The sequence below is a fragment of the Capricornis sumatraensis genome, chromosome 1, assembly GCF_032405125.1.
Source record: "Capricornis sumatraensis isolate serow.1 chromosome 1, serow.2, whole genome shotgun sequence".
In the NCBI taxonomy this organism is placed as follows: domain Eukaryota; kingdom Metazoa; phylum Chordata; class Mammalia; order Artiodactyla; family Bovidae; genus Capricornis; species Capricornis sumatraensis.
The window spans coordinates 160,461,910-160,488,252 of NC_091069.1; the positions used below are offsets into that span (position 1 = coordinate 160,461,910).

The 26,343-nt window shown below is 40.2% G+C and overlaps 1 protein-coding gene across 1 annotated transcript in view; it reads right to left on the minus strand.

Moving 5' to 3' along the window:
* The window catches only part of MORC1 (MORC family CW-type zinc finger 1), a 164,226-nt gene that overhangs the window by 129,906 nt on the left and 7,977 nt on the right, over positions 1 to 26,343 (minus strand). Inside the window, exons 4-7 of the mRNA XM_068968384.1 lie at positions 22,650 to 22,740; positions 21,892 to 22,000; positions 15,098 to 15,257; positions 13,214 to 13,319 (exon numbers count right to left, since the gene is read on the minus strand). Of these exons, the coding sequence (XP_068824485.1) occupies positions 13,214 to 13,319; positions 15,098 to 15,257; positions 21,892 to 22,000; positions 22,650 to 22,740 (466 nt within the window). The remainder of the gene's footprint in view (positions 1 to 13,213; positions 13,320 to 15,097; positions 15,258 to 21,891; positions 22,001 to 22,649; positions 22,741 to 26,343) is intronic.

A 26,343-nucleotide genomic window follows, 5' to 3' on the forward strand; every position in this document is an offset into this window, starting at 1 on the left:
CAGATTGTCTAGAAATAGATCCATGAATGGTGGCAATCTAGTTTATATTAGTAATACACTTCAAATAAATTAAAAAGGCCGGATTATTTTTTAAATTCTATATCCTTTAGGAAAGCACAAAATTAATCTATCCTTCCCCATGCATACAAACTTCAAAAATCAATCCCAGATGGATTAAAAGGCTATATGGAAATAAATTACAAATATTAAAAGAAATGATAAGAAAACGTATTTGGCTAAGGACGGACTTTCTGAGTTCAGAATGCAAAAGAAACAGAGAAAGGAAAGTATCAGTATTAACAGATTTGACCTCAAAAAATCAAAAATTTCTGTAAGACAAAGGACAATACTAAAATGTTAAAAGTCAAGGGTGGAACTTCCCTAATGGCTCAGAAGTAAAGAATCTGCCTGCAAACGCAGGAGACACAGGTTCGATACCTGGTCCAGGAAGATCCCAGACGCCATGGAGCAACTAAACCCTCCACACCACAGTCACTGAGCCTATGCTTTAGAGCCTAGGAGCCACAACTACTGAGCCCAGGTTCTGCAACTACTGAAGACCCCATGACCTAGAGGCAGTGCTCTGCAACAAGAGAAGCCACCACATGAGAAGACCACGCACTGCAACTAGAGAGCAGCCCCTGCTCGATGCAACTGGAGAAAGCCTGCACGCAGCAATGAAACCCAGCACAGTCAAAAATCAATAAAAAAATATATACGTCTTAAAAACAAGTCAAGTGGGGAAAACAGAAAGGAGGTGTGTGTTTATTAAAAGCAAAAGAAAGCACCTTGTGCTGATGCACTGGTGGATTTGCATCAAAGTTTGTTCATTATATTAATGTCGATATCCTCGTTATGATATTACACTGTTGTGAAAAGAAGAGAGGCGAAAAGCAAAGGAGAAAAGGAAAGATATAAGCATCTGAATGCAGAGTTCCAAAGAATAGCAAGGAGAGATAGGAAAGCCTTCTTCAGTGATCAATGCAAAGAAATAGAGGAAAAGAACACAATGGGAAAGACTAGAGATCTCTTCAAGAAATTAGAGATACCAAGGGAACATTTCATGCAAAGATGGGCTTGATAAAGGACAGAAATGGTATGGACCTAACAGAAGCAGAAGATATTAAGAAGAGGTGGCAAGAATACACAGAAGAACTGTACAAAAAAGATCTTCACAACCCAGATAATCATGATGATGTGATCACTAATCTAGAGCCAGACATCTTGGAATGTGAAGTCAAGTGGGCCTTAGAAAGCATCACTACGAACAAAGCTAGTAGAGGTGATGGAATTCCAGTTGAGCTGTTTCAAATCCCGGAAGATGATGCTGTGAAACTGCTGCACTCAATATGCCAGCAAATTTGGAAAACTCGGCAGAGGCCACAGGACTGGAAAAGGTCAGTTTTCATTCCAATCCCAAAGAAAGGCAATGCCAAAGAATGCTCAAACTACCGCACAATTGCACTCATTTCACATGCTAGTAAAGTAATGCTCAAAATTCTCCAAGCCAGGCTTCAGCAATACGTGAACCGTGAACTCCCTGATGTTCAAGCTGGTTTTAGAAAAGGCAGAGGAACCAGAGACCAAATTGCCAACATCCACTGGATCATGGAAAAAGCAAGAGAGTTCCAGAAAAACATCTATTTCTGCTTTATTGACTATGCCAAAGCCTTTGACTGTGTGGATCACAAGAAACTGTGGAAAATTGTGAAAGAGATGGGAATACCAGACCACCTAACCTGCCTCTTGAGAAATCTGTATGCAGTCAGGAAGCAACAGTTAGAACTGGACATGGAACAACAGACTGGTTCCAAATAGGAAAAAGAGTACGTCAAGGCTGTATATTGTCACCCTGCTTATTTAACTTATATTCAGAGTACATCATGAGAAATGCTGGGCTGGAAGGAACACAAGCTGGAATCAAGATTGTCGGGAGAAATATCAATCACCTCATGCAGATGACACCACCCGTATGGCAGAAAGTGAAGAGGAGCTAAAAAGCCTCTTGGTGAAAGTGAAAGAGGAGAGTGAAAAAGTCGGCTTAAAGCTCAACATTCAGAAAACGAAGATCATGGCATCCGGTCCCATCACTTCATGGGAATCAGATGGGGAAACAGTAGAAACAGTGTCAGACTTTATTTTGGGGGCTCCAAAATCACTGCAGATGGTGACTGCAGCCATGAAATTAAAAGATGCTTACTCCTTGGAAGAAAAGTTATAACCAACCTAGATAGTATATTCAAAAGCAGAGACATTACTTTGCCGACTAAGGTCTGTCTAGTCAAGGCTATGGTTTTTCCTGTGGTCATGTATGGATGTAAGAATTGGACTGTGAAGAAGGCTGAGTGCCACAGAATTGATGCTTTTGAACTGTGGTGTTGGAGAAGACTCTTGAGAGTCCCTTGGACTGCAAGGAGATCCAACCAGTCCATTCTGAAGGAGATCAACCCTGGGATTTCTTTGGAAGGAATGATGCTAAAGCTGAAGCTCCAGTAATTTGACCACCTCATGCAAAGAGTTGACTCATTGGAAAAGACTCTGATGCTGGGAGGGATTGGGGGCAGGAGGAGAAGGGGACAACAGAGGATGAGATGGCGGGATGGCATTACGGACTCGATGGACGTGAGTCTGAGTGAACTCCGGGAGATGGTGATGGACAGGGAGGTCTGGCATGCTGCGATTCATGGGGTCGCAAAGAGTCGGACATGACTGAGCGACTGAACTGAATGGAACTGGGAAAGGGTACACAGCCTCTCTGTATTGCTTCTTATCACTGCATGTGAGTCTATACAAATCTCAATAAACGTTTCAATTTAAAAAAGGCCAAGTGTCAGTCTGTGTGTGTTCAGTCAACTCAGTAGTGTCCGACTCCTTGCAACCTCAAGGACTGTAGCCCACCAGGTTCTCTGTCCATGTGATTCTCCAGGCAAGAATACTTGAGTGGGTTGCCATTTCCTCCTCCAGGGGATCTTCCTGACTTAGGGATTGAACTTAGCCTCTTGCTTCTCTTACACTGGTAGGCAGATTCTTTACCACCATACCACCTGGGAAGAGTGTCAGACTAGGAAAATGTTTTCTTCATATTTAACACCCAAAGCATTAATAGCTATACTACATTAAATATTCCTTAAAATTAACAAGAAAAACTATATAAAATAAATATAAACAAAACACACAAGCAAATTATGGAAATAAGTGTCCAAAAAACATGAAAATATACTCAATTTTTTCAATAATTAGGAGGAATCTGGAGTGCAAAGAAATATTTAATCTACCTGCTAAATTTTTTTAAGTAACAAAAATTCATTATCTCACAGTTCTAGAAGCTAGAACTGTGAGACAAAGATGTCAGCATAGTTGGTTTTTCTGTGTGAGCTGTGAAGAAATCTGTTTCATGAGTTTTGCCTAGGTTCTAAGAATTTGCTACTTGGCAACATTTTTAAAGATTGATTACATCAAATCATGGTGAGAATCAGGGCACTGAGAAAATTCAGACCATTGGTTAGGTGTATAGAAATGTAAGCATTTTCACACAGCACTTTAGCACGATTTAAATTGAAAATTACTACCACTTAATCTAGCAATAATTTTTCTAAGAATGCCAAAGAAGTATTTGTACATGTGCCCTAAAATAAAGCAATCAGCATTGTTGAAGAGTGAAAAAATGAAGTTTAATCAATTGAGGAGCATTGATATATAACATCACATTATACATTAAACCCACACATTATACTGTAGTGTATAGTAACTGAATATTACACAAAATTGTTATATACCAATATATAGTAATTGATCACTATACAGCCATTTCAAAAATAAGGTATAGCATTTTTAAAAGTCATCTTTTAGAATGAAGTGCAGCATTATCTTCTAAAGGGAACCAGGGTCTCTTGGAGAAATGACTGCAGTGCTACATCAGGGAAAAGAGGAAAGTAATATGAGCCCAGAACATCTTGTGGATCCAGCAAGTGCAAAAGTGTTTTTAAATGATGGTGACATGAAAAGAACATAAGATTCAGCTTGAACAGGCTCCACTAGACAAAGCCAAATTTAGAACACCTCTAGCCAAACAATTCAGAGAAGGCAATGGCACCCCACTCCAGTACTCTTGCCTGGAAAATCCCATGGATGGAGGAGCCTGGTGGGCTGCAGTCCATGGGGTCGCTAAGAGTAGGACACGACTGAGCGACTTCACTTTCACTTTTCACTTTCATGCACTGGAGAAGGAAATGGCAACCCACTCCAGTGTTCTTGCCTGAAGAATCCCAGGGATGGGGAAGCCTGGTGGGCTGCTGTCTGTGGGGTCACACAGAGTTGGACACGACTGAAGTGACTTAGCAGCAGCCAAATGATTTCTATAGACAGTAACAGATTATGATCCTGAAAATAGAAAGAATAAAAAAGAACCCAAGTATCCAAACTACATATAAAAAGAGGAAAAGCAAGAGGTTGAAAGATAAAGCAAGGGTGGTAAAATACCAACATTTGTGGAATTGTAGTGAAGTACATTGGAATTCTTGGTATTATCTTTGCAAACCTTTTGAAAAGTTTAAATTATTTCAAAAAAAGGTAAAGAAGAAAAAAAATCTGTGTTAAATCTAATACAAAATGACAATTACTGAGAAGAAAACTAGATGATATATTTAAAAACTCAAGGTGCAGAATTTAAAAGGAACTGGGATGGAGAATGAGGAAGCACTATTACACTGATCTGTATGTATATGAAGTTCGATTGGTTTTCAATAAATTAATATATGTATACTACTTGAAGCCCCTCCCGTCATACATACTCAATCCTCTTCCCCAAAGATTAATGCCCCTGGAACAGGTGATGAACCACCAGGTAAACAAGCAAGAATGAGATGTAGTAAAAAAAACTAATACACAGATCCAGGATTCATTGGCATATCTTACATGTAATTGCAAAGTTTTTATTCAGTTCAGTGAAGTTCAGTCACTCAGTCATGTCCGACTCTTTACAACCCCATGAATTGCAGCACGCCAGGCCTCCCTGTCCATCACCAATTCCCAGAATTCACTCAAACTCATGTCCATCGAGTAGGTGATGCCATCCAGCCATCTCATCCTCTGTTGTCCCCTTCTCCTCCTGCCCCCAATCTCTCCCAGCATCAGACTCTTTTCCAATGAGTTAACTCTTCGCATGAGATGGCCAAAGTATTGGAGTTTCAGCTTCAACATCAGTCCTTCCAAAGAACACCCAAGACTGATCTCCTTTAGAATGGACTGGTTGGATCTCCTTGTAGTCCAAGGGACTCTCAAGAGTCTTCTCCAACACCACAGTTCAAAAGCATCAATTCTTCAGTGCTCAGCTTTCTTCACAGTTCAACTCTCACATCCATACACGACCACAGGAAAAACCATAGCCTTGACTAGGCGGACCTTTGTTGGCAAAGTAATGTCTCTGCTTTTTAATAATGCTGTCTAGGTGGGCCATAACTTTCCTTCCAAGGAGTAAGCGTCTTTTAATTTCATGGCTGCAGTCACCATCTGCAGTGATTTTGGAGCCCCCCAAAATAAAGTCTGACCCTGATTTCACTGTTTCCCTATCTATTTGCCATGAAGTGATGGGACCAGATGCCATGATCTTCGTTTTCTGAATGTTGAGCTTTAAGCCAACTTTTTCACTCTCCTCTTTCACTTTCATCAAGAGGCTCTTTAGTTTTTCTTCACTTTTTACCCTAAGGGTGGTGTCATCTGCACATCTGAGGCTATTGATATTTCTCCTGGCAATCTTGATTCCACCTTGTGCTTCCTGCAGCCCCACATTTCTCATGATGTACTCTGCATAGAAATTAAATAAGCAGGGTGACAATATACAGCCTTGACGTACTCCTTTTCCTATTTGGAACCAGTCTGTTGTTCCATGTCCAGTTCTAACTGTTGCTTCCTGACCTGCATACAGATTTCTCAAGAGACAGGTCAGGTGGTCTGGTATTCTCATCTCTTTGAGAATTTTCCACAGTTTCTTGTGATCCACACAGTCAAAGGCTTTGGCATAGTCAATAAAGCAGAAATAGATGTTTTTTCTGGAACTCTCTTGCTTTTTCCATGATCCAGTGGATGTTGGCAATTTGGTCTCTGGTTCCTCTGCCTTTTCTAAAACCAGCTTGAAGATCAGGGAGTTCACAGTTAACATATTGCTGAAGCATGGCTTAGAGAATTTTGAGCATTACTTTACTAGCATGTGAGATGAGTACAATTGTGCGGTAGTTTGAGCATTCTTTGGCATTGACTTTCTTTGGGATTGGAATGAAAACTGACCTTTTCCAGTCTTGTGGCCACTGCTGAGTTCAAACAGGAGATGGCAAGAGTGAACATTGATATTCTACAAATCAGTGAACTAAAATGGACTGGAATGGGTGAATTTAACTCAGATGACCATTATTTCTACTAGTGTGGGCAGGAATCCTTTAGAAGAAATGGAGTAGCCATCATAGTCAACAAAAGAGTCCAAAATGCAGTACTTGGATGCAATCTCAAAAATGACAGAATGTTTGTTTCCAAGGTAAACTATGCATTATCACAGTAATCCAAGTCTATGCCCCAACCAGTAACACTGAAGAAGCTGAAGCTGAATGGCTCTATGAAGACCTACAAAGACCTTTTAGAACTAACACTCAAAAAAGATGTCCTTTTCATTATAGGAGACTGGAATGCAAAAGTAGGAAATCAAGAAACACCTGAGGTAACAGGCAAATTTGGCCTTGGAATGTGGAATGAAGAAGGGCAAAGGCTAATAGAGTTTTGCCAAGAAAATGCACTGCTCATAGCAAACACCCTCTTCCAACAACACAAGAGAAGACTCTACACATGGACATCACCAGATGGTCAACACCGAAATCAGATTGATTATATTCTTTGCAGCCAAAGATGGAGCAGCTCTGTATAGTCAGGGAAAACAAGACCAGGAGCTGACTGTGGCTCAGATCATGAACTCCTTATTGCCAAATTCAGACTCAAATTGAAGAAAGTAGGGAAAACCGCTAGACCATTCAGGTATGACCTAAATCAAATCCCTTATGATTATACAGTGGAAGTGAGAAATAGATTTAAGGGACTAGATCTGATAGACAGAGTGCCTGATGAACTATGGATGGAGGTTCGTGACATCATACAGGAGACAGGGATCAAGACCATGCCCATGGAAAAGAAATGCAAAAAAACAAAATGGCTGTCTGGGGAGGCCTTGCAAATAGCTATGAAAAGAAGAGAAGAGAAAAGCAAAGGAGAAAAGGAAAGATATAAGCATCTGAATGCAGAGTTCCAATGAATAGCCAGGAGAGATAAGAAAGCCTTCCTTAGCGATCATTGCAAAGAAATAGAGGAAAACAACAGAATGGAAAGACTAGAGATCTCTTCAAGAAAATTAGAGATACTAAGGGAACATCTCATGCAAAGATGGGCTCGATAAAGGACAGAAATGGTATGGACCTAACAGAAGCAGAAGATATTAAGAAGAGGTGGCAAGAATACACAGAAGAACTGTACAAAAAAGATCTTCACAACCAAGATAACCACGATGGTGTGATCACTCATCTAGAGCCAGACATCCTGGAATGTGAAGTCAAATGGCCCTTAGAAAGCAATCACCAAGAACAAAGCTAGTGGAGGTGATGGAATTCCAGTTGAGCTGTTTCAAATCCTGAAAGATGAAGCTGTGACAGTGCTACACTCCATATGTCAGCCAATTTGGAAAAGTCTTTATTATAAAATTATAATTTCATACCAGTATCCACATAATGGGCTTCCCTGGTGGCTCAGATGGTAAATAATCTGTCTGCAACGCGGGAGACCTGGGTTCTATCCCTGGGTTGAGAAAATCCCCTAGAGAAGGGGGTGGCAACCCACTCCAGTAATCTTGTCTGGAGAATTTTACAGATAGAGGAGCCTGGAAGGTTACAAATCCATGGGGTAACAAAGAGTCAGACACAACGGAACTACTGACACATCCACATAATAAGGTTGCATGTCTTATGAATGAAATTTAAAACATCCAAATTGCAGAACTGCAATTCCACACCTGGCATCTACATAAACTCTCTGAGTAAGGAATGTCAAAGCAGAATGACAATGCTGTAGATTTTGTATATGCCAATTTACACTAACCACATATGAGGTTAATGATGGGCACTGACTCATTTTAAAACCTTCCACCAGCCTGTCATCTTGCACTTTCTTAGTCCTACTACCCTTCATCAATATATAACCTTTGAAAATGACTTTTAATTTTAATAATCTGTGTGACTGTGATTGAAGGTTACTAACAACCACCAGTGAGAAGGTAAAAATGGATTAACTTGATTCTGTCTTGATTCTATTCTGCACAAATAGACTACTTCAAGGAAAAAAAAAAAAACAGTTTGGTGGGAGAAAATGTTACAAAGGTTTGAGGTGTGGGACTTGGTTGAGAGTTCCAAAAACTACCATAACATAAATTAATAAACAAAAATTGGGGTGTCCGTGGTGGCTCAGTGGTAAAGAATCCACCTGTCAATGCAGGAAATGTGGGTTCAATCCCTGATCTGGGAAGATCCCACATGCTGCAGAGCAACCAAGCCCATGCACCACATCTATGAAGCCTGTGCTCTAGAGCCTGGGAACTGCAACTACTGAGCCCACATGTCACAGCTACTGAAGCCCACGGGTCCTAAAGCCTGTGCTGTACAACAAGAGAAGCCACAGCAAGGAGAAGCCCCCACAACACAACTAGAGAGTTGCCCCCTCTCACCTCAACTAGAGAAAAGCCCGCACAAAGCAAAGACAGCACAGCTAAAAATAGATAATAAATTTTTAAAAATTTGTCTAAACAAACAGGCCCAAAAGAGACATCTTTATTTCTTTAATATTTAGTATTCTCAGCCCTCTCCGGCCCCTCCATTTTGTTCCAAATTTTATTTTGTTATGAAACTACATTTCATACCATCTTCTTCCCTTTCGAGAACTCTGCCTAAGTTTAACATGATATAATTCAACACTATTCTTTTTCTGTAGCTACAACTCTCTTTCTGCATGTTGCCCTGGAACCTCTGCACCCCTCTCTTGCACTCTCCACATACGACAATCACAGATCCAAACCCCAGTTTAATATATCACACATTAAATGCAAACTTATGCCTCATTTGCATTCTGAAATTGTGAGATGACTGTTATATATCTACACATAATTTTTCTTAAGTGGAAGCAGTTTATCTTTAGACTGATATGCCAAAGCACAAGCCACCTCCCTGTGCTTGAACATCACAATTAATGAAATTTTCATGAGGCTATTGTCATCTTGAAACAAGGCCCTGACAATGGTCAGATTACTACTGTTAGAGCCTCAGCCCAAGGTAAAATGACAAAGGATTCTGATTGCTAAGTTTAAAATAATAAAATATTGGTGATGCCAAATATTCACAAGAACTGTATGAAAGTTCAGATCCTTTGACTCACTGGTTCCCTTCCTGGGAATCTGCCTTAAGAAAATAATTTTTTAAAAAAATACACATTTACAAATATATTTATTTCAACATTCAGTTCAGTTCAGTTCAGTCCAGTCGCTCAGTCGTTCTTTTACCCACAAATAATTTGAAACACTGAGATTAATGTTACTATACAAAAATGCAGGAATTGTTATGTAACTTATGATGAATCAATGCAATGGCCACTTATCAAGAAATCATGAAATGAGGCTTATTAAGACTATACATATAACTTAGAATAAAGTTTAGAAGCAAATCGTAAATGAAAAAAGAAAACTGAAAAATTGCACTTAAAAACACTAGAATGGACAAATATAAATTAATAATCATGATATAGAAATTATTTTCCTTAAAAAGTTTTAAAATATTGTTTTACTTTTGATTTTACAATAAGAAAAATTGGAAGAAAATAAATTATACCAGAAAATCAATTCTCTGAAGCCAAACGAAGCCTGAAAACTTGGGTTTTCCTATTCCTATGTAGAAAATTAAATTATTTTCAGAATTGGCAGGACCTCACCATCTAAGGCTAAAGGTGAAAATTAGTTCAAAACCTTGAAACTTGTTTTTGGACAGATGTCAAATCATGCCCTGTGACTTCAAAGAGATACCATAGCCAGAATAGAAAGAAATAGTGAAAAAGTTGTTTTATTACAAACCACTTATTCTCAAAACCAAGATATGTAAATTGTACTTGATTAGATGTTCAAAGATCAGAAGTCATAAATGGAAGAGTCAAAAAAAGATCCATCTTGGACCAGATGCATTCTTTCAGCCTCAAGCTTTAATGGTTTTACTAATCCGTTAGTGAAGAGGAATTAGATGTTTATTGTCAGAATCCACTGACTTTTTAGAAGAGAAAACTATGGAATTATTACTGCCTCCCCAGGAAGTAGTATTGCTCTCTCTACTTGGCACCAGCTGGTACTTACAAAAGAAACCATGAAATGTACTGCATCTTTGGTGCAGAAATTATGCCACCTCTTTACAATAAATCCTTCCTCATAAAATCCCACCTTGTCTTTAGAAAACTTATCTTGTGATTGAAATGTGAAACATTTTGTTGAAAAATCAATCAAATAAAAAATTGCAGGGTGGTCAATGTTCCAAAGTGAAATTGTATATTTCCTAGGTCTGATCCATTTTCTTTATTTTGTAATTAACTGCCTAAGTGCCTTAAGAGGGCTTCCCTGGTGGCTCAGATGGTAAAGAATCTGCCTGCGATGTGGGAGCCCTGGATTTGATCCCTGGTCTTGGGAAGACCCACCTGGAGGAGACTATGGCAACCCACTCCAGTATTCTTGCCTGGAGAATCCCCACGCACAGAGGAGCCTGTGGGGCTATAGTCCCTGGGGTCACAAAGAGTCGGACATGACTGAGCAACTAAGCACAGCACAGCAAATGCCTTAAGAAGCTTCTAGCTTCATTAAACAATCTGAGAACAGTAGGAATTTTCCCCAAAGAATTAGCTGTCAAATTATTCTTCTAATCATATGTTATTTCCTAATGCTAGTGTTGAAAGGCTAAGGCATTCTGACAGATAACTGTTTGAAAATTTGAGCTCAAAGCTGTTAAGTAGTGTGAAATATTGGTTTTGGAACCAGTTCTTAAGTAGAGGAAAAGGCCAGCAAGAGAGGAGGAGACAGTAATGAAGGTGCCAGTAACAGTTCTGGGCACCCTTTCTGATATTGGCATGTTAATGTTGGCAAACGGGTTCCCAACACTTGCAGAACAGTAATTAAGTTGGATATTTAAAAAAAAAAACAAAAACCTTCATTTCTGTGTAAAAGGAGAATTCCACATTTTAGAATGAGATGGGAAAAAATATACATTAGAAAAATATAGAAAGGATAATTTAAAGTGGGTTATCATATGTTAAAGTCTCTAACTGGGAAAAGAACTTTCAAAATTTCACCTCCAAGGAAAAAGAAAAAGTTGTCTAAGTTGATGTGCTTACTTGGGTCTCAATGCTGCTGCTGCTGCTGCTAAGTCACTTCAGTTGTGTCCGACTCTGTGCGACCCCACAGATGGCAGCCCACTAGGCTCCTCTGTCCCTGGGATTCTCCAAGCAAGAATACTGGAGTGGGTTGCCATTTTCTTCTCCAATGCATGAAAGCGAAAAGTGAAAATGAAGTCACGCAGTCATGCCCGACTCTTAGCGACCCCATGGACTGCAGCCTACCAGGCTCCTCCATCCACATCTTAGTCTAAAACTTCACTGTCCAATACCGTAGCTTCTGGCCATACATGGCTATTGAGCACTAGTCCAAGCTGATATGTGGTACACGTGTAAACCACACTGGATTTCAAAGATTTGGAATGGAAAAAATTGAATGGAAAATGTGTTAATATTTTGCACACTGAAATTGAAATTATAATATTTTATACATATTTGATGAAATAAAAACATTGTTAAATTAATTATACCCATTTCTTTTTACTTTTCCTAATGCAGCTACTCATAAATTTAAGATGACATACATTGTTCATATTTTTGGCTTTCACTATATTTCTACTGAACAACAATTGTTCATTAAATAAATCAGTCCAGATTAAATTCCTTTAAAATCCCTTCTAACTGTAGCATTCTGATACTAACTGAATAAAGGTTTAAGCTAATAAGGTTTTTTTTCCTTCTTCCTCTTTCATTAAAAGTTTTTTATTATTGGAATATAATTGCTTTACATGTTACATTCATTTCTGCTGTACAACAAAGTACATCAGTTATATGTTTACATATATCTCCTCTCTCTTGACCCTTCCTCCCATGCCAGCACTCGAGGTCTTCACACCAAGACTGGTGCTCAGTACCGAGCACCGAGCCCAGCTCCCCGTGTTACACAGTACCTTCCCAGTAGCTACTTATTTCACACTTGGTAGTATCTACATGTCAATGCTGCTGCTGCTGCTAAGTCGCTTCAGTCGTGTCCGACTCTGTGTGACCCCAGAGACGGCAGCCCACCAGGCTCCCCCGTCCCTGGGATTCTCCAGGCAAGAATACCGGAGTGGGTTGCCATTTCCTTCTCCAATGCATGAAAGTAAAAAGTGAAAGTGAAGTCACTCAGTCGTGTCCGACTCTGTGCAACCCCATGGACTGCAGCCTACCAGGCTTCTCCGTTCGTGGGATTTTCCAGGCAAGAGTACTGGAGTGGGGTGCCATTGCCTTCTCCACATGTCAATGCTACTCTCCCAATTTGTCTGCTAATAAGTTTTAAATACAAAGTGAAATACAAAGTTACTCTAGAGAAATCTAGGTTTAAACACTATTTCATATTTCTCCACACTTTTTCACCCATGCCCCCTACTAATTTCTCATTCTGTTCCCTATGGATCCCCAATAGCCAAGAAAAGTGAATATCCATTTATTTATTTATAAACTGCAAGTAAGCAGTTCATAGGACCATTCTGAACTATCATTCAGTGATATTCCTCTGAATCACCTCTGAAACATATGAAAAATATTGATTCCTAGGCTTGATATCCAGAGATTCTGACTCAGTAGATGTGGTATAAGACAGGATCTTGTACTTCTCAAGAAGCTGTCTCACAGGCTCAGCCAGATTTGGGAATCAGTGGTCCAGCCTAACATACTTTATCTGTAATTGGGGTAAAATGAATGGCTCTAATGCTGAGGCCCAGTGGCCTCCGACCTGGAACCAGGATGCAGGTTTCCTAACCCCAGTTCACTGGCATCATTGACACATGTTCTGACAAACACTCATATTACTCACTCTCCAAGAGCCCCAGCCACCAGTATGTCTTCTCTGTCAGTTTTAACATCCAACTCAGGTTCTCCACTAAGCAGAAGCTTCAAGTTATAAATAACCAGCAAAGTACCTAGTGGAAAAATAGATGTTTGACTTTTGTCAATATTTAACTACACTAAGCATTATTCATGGTGCTATTATCTCACCTAGGGAATTAAGCCTGCTATAGACTAAATTTCCTTTTGTACTTCAGTAAATAAAATGCCTTGGTAAGTTCCAATATATATGTCTTATACATGTCTTATAGTAAATTCCACTTTCTGCCAAAGAGCATTGTGTTTCTATAGCACTGTCCTTCTTTTTAACTATCCAACTTATTATGTCTTTCAGTGTGGATTCTTTTCACAATTTGCATTATAAAAACTGTTAGAAGCCGGAGCCAAATTTGTATTATAGGTAAAACTCTCATTGCCAGAACTGAAATCAATGCACATAAGAACAAAGATGAATTTTTACCATTTGTATAAATCTGAAGTATTGCTTTTGCATAAATGTGTATAAATATGAAGTAGACACAGAAGCGTTGGTAAACTTTTTCTGTAAAGGGCCAGAAAACAAATATTGCGGACTTTGCAGGCCTCTTACAACTACTCATAACTCAGCTCTACAGTGTAGTATAAAAGCTGCTGCAGGGAATACACAAATGAATGACGTAGCTATGTTCCAGTAAATGTTAATTAAGAAAAACAGCCATGGGGCTGATTTGACCCTAGCTTGCTGATCCCTGCTCTAAAGCACAGTAAACAAAAACAATCCAAATTGTTAATAAAGTTGATTATAATATAAAGACAAACAGCACTGTCAGAGAAATCTGAAGAACAACCAATTACACTGTTCTTTTTGGTAATACTAAAATGGAGGGGAGAACAGCAGCGTGACGGAGAATCTGGACTTGGACTTGGGAGCCTAAACACATGTGTCAATACCCTGGACCAACCATTTGCTATCACAATGACTTCAGGTAAGTGTCCTAATCTATATGATAGAGCTCACGAGGCACTTAAAACACAAGGGTTGTTTTGAGGATTAAATGAGTTAATTTTTATAAAGCATTTAGGAAAGTGTTCAGGAAATAGTATATCTTTCAGTAGTATATACATCAGTATTTCACAATTAGAAGGCAACTAAAGAGATTATACATTAACCATCTTTAAAGTATACCATGTATCTTAATGAAATGAATATTTAAGTGCCATTATTTTTCTTCTATGAGAAAGGGAAAAGGATGACATAAAACATTATTTTAAACAAACTGCCACAAGTTAGAGGAGAAATTTTCTATAAACATTACATAAAACAGAATTTTAATATAAACAGAATAGAATTTTGCACGTTAACATTAGAAAAAGCAGAATGCAAATAGCTTTCTCTAGAGCAGGAACCTTTTTGCTTCTAGATATGAAAAGTGGTAGAAGTCTGGAGAAAGACTGGCACAGGAGCCTGGACTTGCTACTTTATAAACTGCCAACTCTCTTATAAACCCTGGGGTCATCTAGTCTTGGATGCTGTGGTAAAGCATCTCCTGACACGGAGAGATGGGGAGAGAGGTTGTCTCTGGCACAGAGATTGTGATTCCCTATGATCACAGCCTGTGTCAACCTCTCTTTAGCCGGTTTCACCAGGCTCTTACAAGTACAAACATTTCTCCCAGTGCCAGTGACTGAAGAGTTATTCCTGTTTGGATTCTCTAAGACAAAATTTATATAAATAAAATGAATAACTGCCCCCATTTGAGATTCCACATGGCATTTTAAATAGAAACAAGTATGAAATCATATTTACAGTCTTTTGTACGACACTGAAAACAAACACTTTCACATTAAAATTTCAGGGTTGTGATGATCTTACCACACTTGCCGTAGATCACATTAAATTGCTGCATCAATTCAGCTTCAGTTTTAAATGGAGAATATTTATAAATTATAGACAATTCTGTTGAGAATTTTTGAGGATCATCTGTGACAGATTCTCTGCTTCTTGTCAACCATGAAGGTATTGGAACCACAACCTATTAAAAAAAAAACACATCAATTTACTATGAAATAGACAAATAAAAACCATCATTTTTTTTTTTGTCTGACCCTAAGTCAGTCAGTTTATAATCCAGCCAAATTATACAGCACTAGGTTAAGAGTGTACTTGCCCCAGGTATTCTAGTTTGATAAGGAAGAGGCACAGAACAAAAGTGTATACTTAAGAGTTTTATTCTAAAATGTTCCACTACAGAACATGGTGACTGATGAAACCTGCCTCAGCCCCCTACAGGATTATGGGTCAAATGGCAGAGAGAATAATAGTATCAGCATTTCAGAAGTTGAAAAGTATGACAGCATATCCAAGTAACCAATCCAAAGCCCATGCCAGAAATGAGAAGCACCAGATTGATTTACAATTCAGAGCCCCCTCAAAGTCTCAGAGATTGATGGCATGAATTAGCTCTCGAGGTGGAGGTAAAAGGAGAAGAGAGCAACAACTAATCCAGCTCCCCATCTGGCGTGAGCTCCTCCTTCTCCTCCATAGGGATGGATGTTTACTCTCTGCAAAGAGTGGAACAGAGCACGTCTGGATTAGAGGATATGTCAGGCACAGTTGGCAGGTGACCTTACTGAGACTGTGTGCTTAGCCACTCAGTCGTGTCTGACATTTTGGGACCCCATGGACCGTAGCCCACCAGGCTCCTGTGTCCCTTGCCTGGGGATTGTCCAGGCAAGAATTTTGGAGTGAGTTGCCATGGCCCTCCTCCATGGGATCTTCTCAACCCAGGGATAGAACCTAGGTCTCCCGCGTTGCGGGGAAATTCTTTACCTTCTGAGCCACCAGGGAAGCCTATGAATACTGGAGAGGGTAGCCTATCCCTCCTCCCAGGAATCAAACCAGGGTCTCCATGGCATTGCAGGCGGATTCTTTACCAGCTGAGCTACCAGGGAAACCATTACTGAGATTAGAGGGATTCAATGAAAGTACACATATTAGATGCTGAGAACAGCAGACCTCTTTTCTCATTTGGCTCCCAGGTTCTGCCAGCTAGACCTTCAGGTACAAGACTGTAGGAATCTTCTTTGAGATACCTGACCAGTCCAGAGGGAAAGACATAAGGAAAATTACACTGAAGATTTCTCAGTAAAACGGCCTGGAATGTATTACTGTGACCTGCATGGCTGCCAAGCCCCAGCCACACTCTCAGAGCTTTCAACTGGCATTTTATTGGACTAACCTTAAAATATGGAAAACTCAGCAGCGGCCACAGGACTGGAAAAGATCAGTTTTCATTCCAATCCCAAAGAAAGGCAATGCCAAAGAATACTTAAACTACCACACTGCTGCTGCTGCTGCTAAGTCGCTTCAGTCATGTCCAACTCTGTGTGACCCCACAGACGGCCTCCCACAAGGCTCCCCCGATGCTGGGATTCTCCAGGCAAGAACACTGGAGTGGGGTGCCATTGCCTTCTCTGAAACTACCGCACAATTGTATTCATCTCACATGCTAGTAAAGTAACGCTCAAAATTCTCCAAGCAAGGCTTCAGCAATATGTGAACCGTGAACTTCCAGATATTCAAGGTGGTTTTAGAAAAGGCAGAGGAACCAGAGATCAAATTGCCAACATTTGCTGGATCATGGAAAAAGCAAGAGAGTTCCAGAAAAACATCTATTTCTGCTTTATTGACTATGCCAAAGCCTTTGACTGTATGGATCACAATAAACTGTGGAAAATTCTCAAAGAGATGGGAATACCAGACCGCCTGACCTGCCTCTTGAGAAATCTATATGCAGGTCAGGAAGCAACAGTTAGAACTGGACATGGAACAACAGACTGGTTCCAAATAGGAAAAGGAGTATGCCAAGGCTGTATATTGTCACCCTGCTTATTTAACTTATATGCAGAGTACATCATGAGAAACGCTGGGCTGGAGGAAGCACAAGGTGGAGTCAAGATTGCCAGGAGAAAGATCAATAACCTCAGAAATGCAGATGACACCACCCTTAGGGTAAAAAGTGAAGAAGAACTAAAGAGCCTCTTAATGAAAGTGAAAGAGGAGAGTGAAAAAGTTGGCTTAAAGCTCAACATTCAGAAAACTAAGATCATGGCATCTAGTCCCATCACTTCACGGCAAATAGATGGGGAAACAGTAGAAACAGTGTCAGACATTAGTTTTTTGAGCTCCAAAATCACTGCAGATGGTGACTGCAGCCATGAAATTAAAAGACGCTTACTCCTTGGAAAGAAAGTTAGGACCAACCTAGACAGCATAATAAAAAGCAGAGACATTACTCTGTCAACAAAGGTCCATCTAGTCAAGGATATGCTTTTTCCAGTGGTCGTGTATGGATGTGAGAGTTGGGCTATAAAAAAAGCTGAGCACTGAAGAATTGATGCTTTTGAACAGTGGTGTTGGAGAAGGCTCTTGAGAGTTCCCTGGACTGCAAGGAGATCCAACAAGTCCATCCTAAAGGAGATCAGTCCTGGGTGTTCACTGGAAGGACTGATGCTGAGGCTGAAACTCCAATACTTTGGCCACCTGATGCGAAGAGCTGACTCATTTGAAAAGACCCTGATGCTGGGAAAGATTGAGGGCAGGAGGAGAAGGGGACGACAGAGGATGAGATGGTTGGATGGCATCACTGACTCAATGGACATGGGTTTGCGTAAACTCCGGGAGTTGGTGATGGACAGGGAGGCCTGGCGTGCTGCAGTTCATGGGGTTGCAAAGAGTCAGATACGACTGAGCGACTGAACTATATTCTATATTAAAGTACTCCAGATTAACAGTAATCTAAGAAAAGTCTCTAATGTGACAGAGAGCAAATAAACAAGCACAAACAAAACAACTCAGTGGTAACAGAAACTGTAAGAGGAAAATGAAAATTTCAGAGGAAAAAATTAATCATAGTTAATATCTTCAGAGCTCTAAGCAGAAATATTGTATCTATGAAATAAGAACTATGTATATTTCAAAAGGAATACTGAGATACTAAAAAGACTCTTTAGAAATAAAGAACATGATTACAAAACATGTCTATAAGAGGGTTGGAAGATAAATGTTAGAGAATCTCCCAGAAAACAAAACAATAATTTAAGGATGGAAGACAGGAGAAAAAGGATAAGAAAATTAAAACCATCTTCAGACATCCACAAGCTAAGAACAAATGTTGTAAAATGAGAGAAAAGATAATACAGATGGAAGAAAATCATCAAATACTATAGGAAAATAGCACAGAATTAAAGAACATGAGTTTTCAGACTGAAGCATTCAACAAACACCCAGCACAATGGGTACAAAGAAACCCACCCAAAGGCAGAACACTGAAATCAGAACACTGGGGAGAAAGACCCTCAGAAAACAGAGCAGGTGGGGAGAAGAATGGGTCACACAGAAGACCCAGGAATGAAAACGGCTTCAGACTTCTCACCAGAAATCATATGATAATGGAGCAATGCCTTCAAAATCATGAAAGAAAATTCATTTGAAGAAAGAAACATCAAGACAAACTATCATTAAGTGTTTGGATAGGAGAAAAACATTCTCATGCATGTGAAGTCTCAACATGTTTTACCTCTTAGACACCCTTGCTGAGAAAGCTAATGGAGGCTGTGTTACACCAAGAAGAGGCAGAAAGCTAGGGAAGATGATCTGGAACTAGAGAGGTGAAGAGAACCGCCAGGATGACGGCAGGGGCAGATCCCAGGATGGCAGCTGAACACCAGCCACGGATAGCAGGAGCGTGAGGGGCAGCATTTGAGAAGACTGCAGAGCAGAGTCCTTCAGGAAAGCAGAACTGACATCACAGCAGGTGAAATTGTCCAGCAGGAGGCTAGCTTGCCCACTGGGATTAACACAGCGAAAAAGACACATAAAACCAAGCCAATATTCAGTGACAATGATAAGTACACAGGGCACTAAGCAAACAATTATTAACTGTTAATTAAAATAAAAAGTTCTGCAGGAAAAGGAAAAATAGCTTATGATGTGATATAATTGTATACAGTATAGTGCTTATATAGTCTCATAATAAAAATACTGAATATTGACACAACCAAAATTAAAATCGAGTTATATTGAAGGTGGAGAATTGGAAGGGTATAGATGTGTGATAGGAGCAAAGAAAAAGTAATAGATAAATCCTCATCTTTTATAGTGGGAGCTTAACAGATAATACCAAAATCAAATCAAGAAGTAACAATACAAGCATGATTGTATCTCTGCAATACAGAGATTTGCAGGAAAATATCAAAATAGTTAGCTAACATTGTTAGCTGCTGTATATTGTCACCCTGCTTATTTACTTATATGCACAGTACATCATGAGAAATGCCAGGTTGGATCAAGCACAGGCTGGAATCAAGAATGCCAGGAGAAATATCAATTATCTCAGATATGCAGATGACACCACCCTATGGCAGAAAGCTAAGAAGAACTAAAGAGCCTCTTAATGAAAGTGAAAGAAGAGAGTGAAAAAGTTGGCTTCAAGCTCAACATTCCGAAAACTAAGATCATGGCATCTTGTCCCATCATTTCATGGCAAATAGATGGGGAAAACAGTGGAAACTGTGACAGATTTTATTTCGGGGGCTCCAAAATCACTGAAAATGGTGACTGCAGCCATGAAATTAAAAGATGCTTGCTCCTTGGAAGAAAAGTTATGACCAACCTAGACAGCATATTAAAAAGCAGAGACATTTCTTTGCCAACAAAGGTCTGTCTAGTCAAAGTGACGGTTTTTCCAGTAGTCATGTATGGATGTGAGAGTTGGACTATAGAGAAATCTGAGTGCCAAGGAATTTATGCTTTTGAACTGTGGTGTTGGAGAAGACTCTTGAGAGTCCCTTGGACTGCAAGGAGATCCAACTAGTCCATCCTAAAGGAAATCAATCCCAAGTATTCATTGGAGGGACTGATGCTGAAGCTGTAACTCTAATACTTTGGCCACATGATGTGAAGAACTGACTCATTGGAAAAGAAATGAGATTCCCAGCAACTTTCCCTGATGCTGGGAAAGATGGAAGGCAGGAGAAGGGGCACGAATTGCTGGGATTGTTGGATGGTGTCACTGACTCTATGGACATGAGTTTGAGCAAGCTCCAAGAGTTGGTGATGGATAGGGAAGCCTGGCGTGCTGCAGTCCATGGGGTGGCAAAGAGTCGGACACGACTGAGCAACTTAACTGAACCTTGTTGAAAGTCATTGCCACTATATAAGTGGAAATGAGAAGGTCACTGATTTTACTTTTTAAAAAAAAAGAAAAAAGGAAATGGCTCATTTTAGCAAAGCTATAATCGCAGCTTTGGTCCAATTTCCCATGTCCTTTACACACATAAAGTACAACACAAATGCTTAAAGTATTGCTTTTCCTCATGTCAGAATCCCACTCAGCTACTCTCTGTTGCTTCTGCTGCTGCCAAGTCACTTCAGTCGAGTCCGACTCTGTGTGACCCCATAGACGGCAGCCCACCAGGCTTCCCCATCCCTGGGATTCTCCAGGCAAGAACACTGGAGTGGGTTGCCATTTCCTTCTCCAATGCATGAAAGTGAAAAGTGAAAGTGAAGTCGCTCAGTTGTGTCCCAACTCTTAGCGACCTCATGGACTGCAGCCCACCAGGCTCCTCCACCCATGGGATTTCCCAGGCAAGAGGACTGGAGTGGGGTGCCATTGCCTTCTCCGCTCTGTTGCTTCTAGACTACTCCTATTAACTAGCCAGACTCCAGCACTGCCCGCAGGCATGCTGGGCTCCTGCTGGACAATCCTATATTTCCATACTATCCTCCAAACCCCACAGTCATCTCAGGTCTGAGACTTGCCATGCGCCATTTCTCACCACTCCAGCCTTTCCAGATGCAAGTGGTCTTTTCCCCATAAACTCTCACTCAAGGCTCTCTAGTCTCTTCATCCATATCCTGCTTGTGACAATTTACTAATAGCAGGAATACACATTCACTGAACAGCATGCTTTTAAAATCCCTTCATTTTGTTATTTATCCAGTTCATACATGTCTGCTTTATTTTGTGACTAAACTGAAAGCACTCTGATAGTCAGGTGGTCTTCTTGTTTCCTACCTTCCACAGGGTATATCCAGCGCTGGGCAGACAGCAGTTACTCAACATGTATTTGTTATACTGAATTATAACTGATGTTCATAATACTAAAACTCAAATGCTGCAAATTAATAAAATGTCTCTGGGTCAGAAAAGGGAGTTGAAATTATGGTCAAGAGAGTAACATTTTTAAATCTGTTTTGCATTCAGTTTCTTCAGATGTTGTTTTCCAAGTCTTCTGAATCCAATATTCTATTTACTTTAAAAGTGATAACCTATTTATGGATAGGTGATGGAAGTGTTTTGCAGGCTTCTTCCAAAAATCTCACAGTGCCAAAGGGAGCCTCTTATTCTGGAAGATATGTGTACATGGATAATACATAATGTTCTGAAAACAGGCTAGGATTAGAAAAACTATTCAAAAAAAGATCAATAGGACAGGCCTCCAATGACCCCAAAATGGCCAGGCACCCTCTATCTATTTCCAAGATATACTCCTAAATTTCTAAATCATAATAGGCAAGCACCCATGATAGACTTTACCTCCTGAAATGGGTAAATTAAAATAACTTTATTACCATGGAAACCAAAGGAAACTCTTAACGCTTACCTCACTCAGACCTTCTCTTTCACAGAATGTCTGAGAAAAAAATACACAGGTCATCGTTTCTTCCTTCTTTGTAAAAAGAATAAAGTCTTTTCCAATCCTCATGGATCCACTATATTAAAAATCAAGAATATAATGGTTTATATCTCAAACATTAGCGAGAAAGGACAGAGGAGCACAATATTGTTCTTTTCACTGAAATAACTTCACTGTTTTGCTGACTCTTAACCAATGGAGTGTAAAAATAATTTTGTTTGTTTGTTTTCTCAAAACAGAGCAGAGTTTGAACTAATCCAGCCGCACATTCTCACTTAAGATATGACTGCTGAGATAAGGTGCTGTCCAGGGCTGTAGCAAAGAAGGATCATCTGGTAGGTGCCACACAGGTAGCTGTGGCCTCACGTCCTCACTTTTCATTGAGCAGACTAATCACATAAGCTCTGGACACATATAACGCCAATGCAAAGACATGCATTAAGAAACAAGCACAGAAATGCAATGAAGCTCTATGGTACACGGGTGTTACTTCCCCAATCTCTGAAAAGAGATTCATCCTCTATTTGTGAATTAAATTTTAAAATGCTGTAATGATTTAAGTCAGTTTGGGCATGGAAATTATAAAACAAGGTGGGCCCTTGGGTTTATATTCCTTTTTTAAGTTTTTCAAACTTGGATCATTCTCAGTAAGACTTCCCTTAACCAAATATCATTTCTGATAATCAATAGCAATAATACTCACATTATAAGTAAGAAGTCCTCACCTTTTAAGGCCATTGCCATATTGCCCAATAAACTTCAAGGTTGATAACTGTTTCTTGGATGTTCCAAAGTAAATGATATCGGATGCTTCCTCTACAATTGACAAAGACAATATAAGTGGTTAGGACATAGGAGTCTTCACATTGGCCAGATGTCCAGTTGTCAGGATGTCACATATATATTAGGGCAGACCCATACTTCTTGCATGAACACAGAGAAAATGATCCTTGTCAGACTCCATAATCTCTGACCAGGATCTTAAGAGCAATGTACTGATAAGAGGTCAGAGAGACCTAGCTGTGTGACCCTGGGAAGTAGAGCCTTAATTTCCTTGACCCTAAATGGGAGCTATTAAGACATCACAGAGTTGTTGACAAAGATAAAAATAATAAATGAGATGCTGTGTCAACCTTGAAAATACTACATGCCATTTGATAAATGCTAAGGTGACTGCAGCCATGAAATTAAAAGACACTTACTCCTTGGAAGAAAAGTTATGACCAACCTAGATAGCATATTCAAAAGCAGAGACATTACTTTTCTGACTAAGGTCTGTCTAGTCAAGGCTATGGTTTTTCCAGTAGTCATGTATGGATGTGAGAGTTGGACTGTGAAGAAGGCTTAGTGCCAAAGAATTGATGCTTTTGAACTGTGGTGTTGGAGAAGACTCTTGAGGGTCCTTTGGACTGCAAGGAAATCCAACCAGTCCATTCTGAAGGAGATCAGCCCTGGGATTTCTTTGGAAGGACTGATGCTGAAGCTGAAGCTCCAGTACTTTGGCCACCTCATGTGAAGAGTTGACTCATTGGAAAAGGCTCTGATGCTGGGAGGGATTAGGGGCAGGAGAAGAAGGGGACGACCGAGGATGAGATGGCTGGATGGCATCACTGACTCGATGGACGTGAGTCTGAGTGAACTCCGGGAGTTGGTGATGGACAGGGAGGCCTGGCGTGCTGCGATTCATGGGGTCGCAAAGAGTCGGTCACAACTGAGCGACTGAACTGAACTGAACAGAATATATTAAAGATGCTATAATTATTTGTACCACTAGTAATTTTTCCACGGTTTTGGCCCTTATCCAGCCCCATGTGAGGTTGCTAACTGCGGAAGACAGGCTATCTATTTCTGACTTTGAGAGTTATTCTCTTGATCTCTCCAGGCATTCTAGAATCCTGGAAAAGAATCCTCTTAACTTCAAAACATACATACCTCTAAGAAAAAGGCATGCTCCCAGGGAAAGGAAAAGACAGAAATGGCTCTCCCAATTGGGCTACACACCCTGGATACACGCCCCAGGTCTGTCCTAAGGACCCTGTGTCAGGCTGGGTGCAGACATGCTATCGTGCGGTGGCAGATTGTGTAAAGCACTCCATTTGTCTGAAGCTACTTGGACATTTTATCACATGCTCTTATTAAGGGTTGACTATTAGATGAGGGTATCAATAATGATAGTATTAGCTACCCCTTATTGATAATTCAGTATATGCCAGGGACTACAGCATATACTTTATCTGCACCACCTATTTAATATTTACAACAAGCCTACAAGGAAGATATTATCTACATGTTACAGATGAGGAAATGTAAGTTTCAGAATTTTATGTAACCTTCCCAAGGTCACACTGATAAATGGTACCCCCAGAACTATAACCCAGAGTTGTAGAAGACCAAATCTTATGGTTTTTTATCACACACTGAACAGACTCTCATGTATGGTGGCCAGAGTTCTGAGCACATGGACAGAACACTGAATAGGACAGATATGATCCCTGTCCTCGATAACTTTATGTCATGGAATGAGAAAAAAGCGGACTAACAAGATCCTTTCAGAGAGTATTAAGTGAAGGCAACAAAACGAGGAGAATGTTACAGGGAATTAACAAAAATATAGTTTGCAGACAGAATGCTCAGGAAAGGCCTCCTTCATAAGGTGTCCTCTGACTTGAGATTTAAATGATGGAGGGCCAGCCAGGTGTGGCTGGGGTGCTATAAGGAAGGGAGTGCAAGGTACTCCCTTCTCAAAGGTCAAAGAGGTGGACAGAGGCCAAGTAATGCAAGAAATTGAAAGTGTTGGGGAGTATGAATTTTATTCAAAAGTAATGAGAAACAACTAAGCGCTTTAATCAAGGGTATCACTGCTGCTGCTAAGTCGCTTCAGTCGTGTCTGACTCTGTGCGAACCCACAGACGGCAGCCCACCAGGCTCCCCCGTCCCTGGGATTCTCCAGGCAAGAACACTGGAGTGAGCTGCCATTTCCTTCTCCAATGCATTAAAGTAAAAAGTGAAAGTGAAGTCGCTCAGTCGTGTCTGACTCTTATTGACCCCATGGACTGTGGCCCACCGGGCTCCTCCATCCATGGGATTTTCCAGGCAAGAGTACTGGAGTGGGGTGCCATTGCCTTCTCCAAGGGCATCACTATGATCTATTAAAAGGAAATAGTCGACTCAGGATTGCTGTGTGAGGAATGCACTGTAAGGGGACAAGGCTGGAAGTGAAAACAGTTTGGACATCACCTCTTCCAAAAGGTTGAGACTGATCCAGCTCAGTTTGGACAACTGATAGATAGATTCTATTTTCAGTCAACACTTGAGTTCCAATGTTAATAAAGAACTGCTCTCAACACTAGTGACCCTTCTTAAAATACAACTGTATGGGTCAACTGAAGTGTGGATTTCTTCTGAAGAGTTCAATATTTGTCACTTGTCTGTTTTGATTATTTTGTTTTTAGACCCAAGTAAAAGAGTTGCTTCTTTTTTAAAGAATTGCCTTAGAATACATCACACATAGTCTTTGACTATTTAGACCAAGGGGGTCTTCTGAGACTTGAATATAATTGCTTTAGTTTTTATTCTGAGCTTCTATTCGCACTGACGATCATTCTTTCCTCTGGTGTGGAACTGACCAGAACACTTCCATATTATTTGAACTCCCTCACCGCTTGTTAAATCTGGCTTGTGGGATATGCACAACTGTTATAAGAATTCTAGGAGGACTTTCCTGGTGGTCTAGTGGTTAAGGATCTTCCTGCCAAATCAGGGAACATGGATTCAATCCCTAGTCCAGGAAGATTCCACATGCTTTGGGGCAACTAAGCCCAGGTGCTGTAACTACTGAGCCTGCACACCCTAGAGCCTGTGCCTTGCAACAAGAAAACCACCGCAATAAGTAAGCCCACACACCACAGCCCCCACTTGCCACAACTAGAAGCCTGCACACAGCAACGAAGACCCAGCACAGTCAAAAATAAAATAAGTAAATAAAATAAAATGAAGAATTCAAGGATAAGGTATCTCAAATCATGAAAATTCTTTCCCTAAAGGAATAATATCTCAATTCCACAGCAAACAGTAATTTGTACCTACTATGTACTGCCTTTTACTAGCCTTGAAGATACAAAGATAAATCATACAGTGCATGGCAGATGCTTTCACTATGATGGGAAAGCATTCAGTTGAAGCAACTAAACCTTTGAACACGCAGGGAAGAAACACAAACCACTAAAAACAAGAAAAGGTGACCCCTACACCTCAAGGTTAAGCAGAAAATTTTAAACAGTGTAAAGCCACTTGAAACTGCCTCGGGGCTCTTGCAAGTAGTACCTGCAGGGTGTGCTGTAGATCATCTCGAGCCCATCCAATTACTGTTCGGTTCATTCATTCCCAGATGCTTTTCCTTATAAGAAATCTGTACCTTAC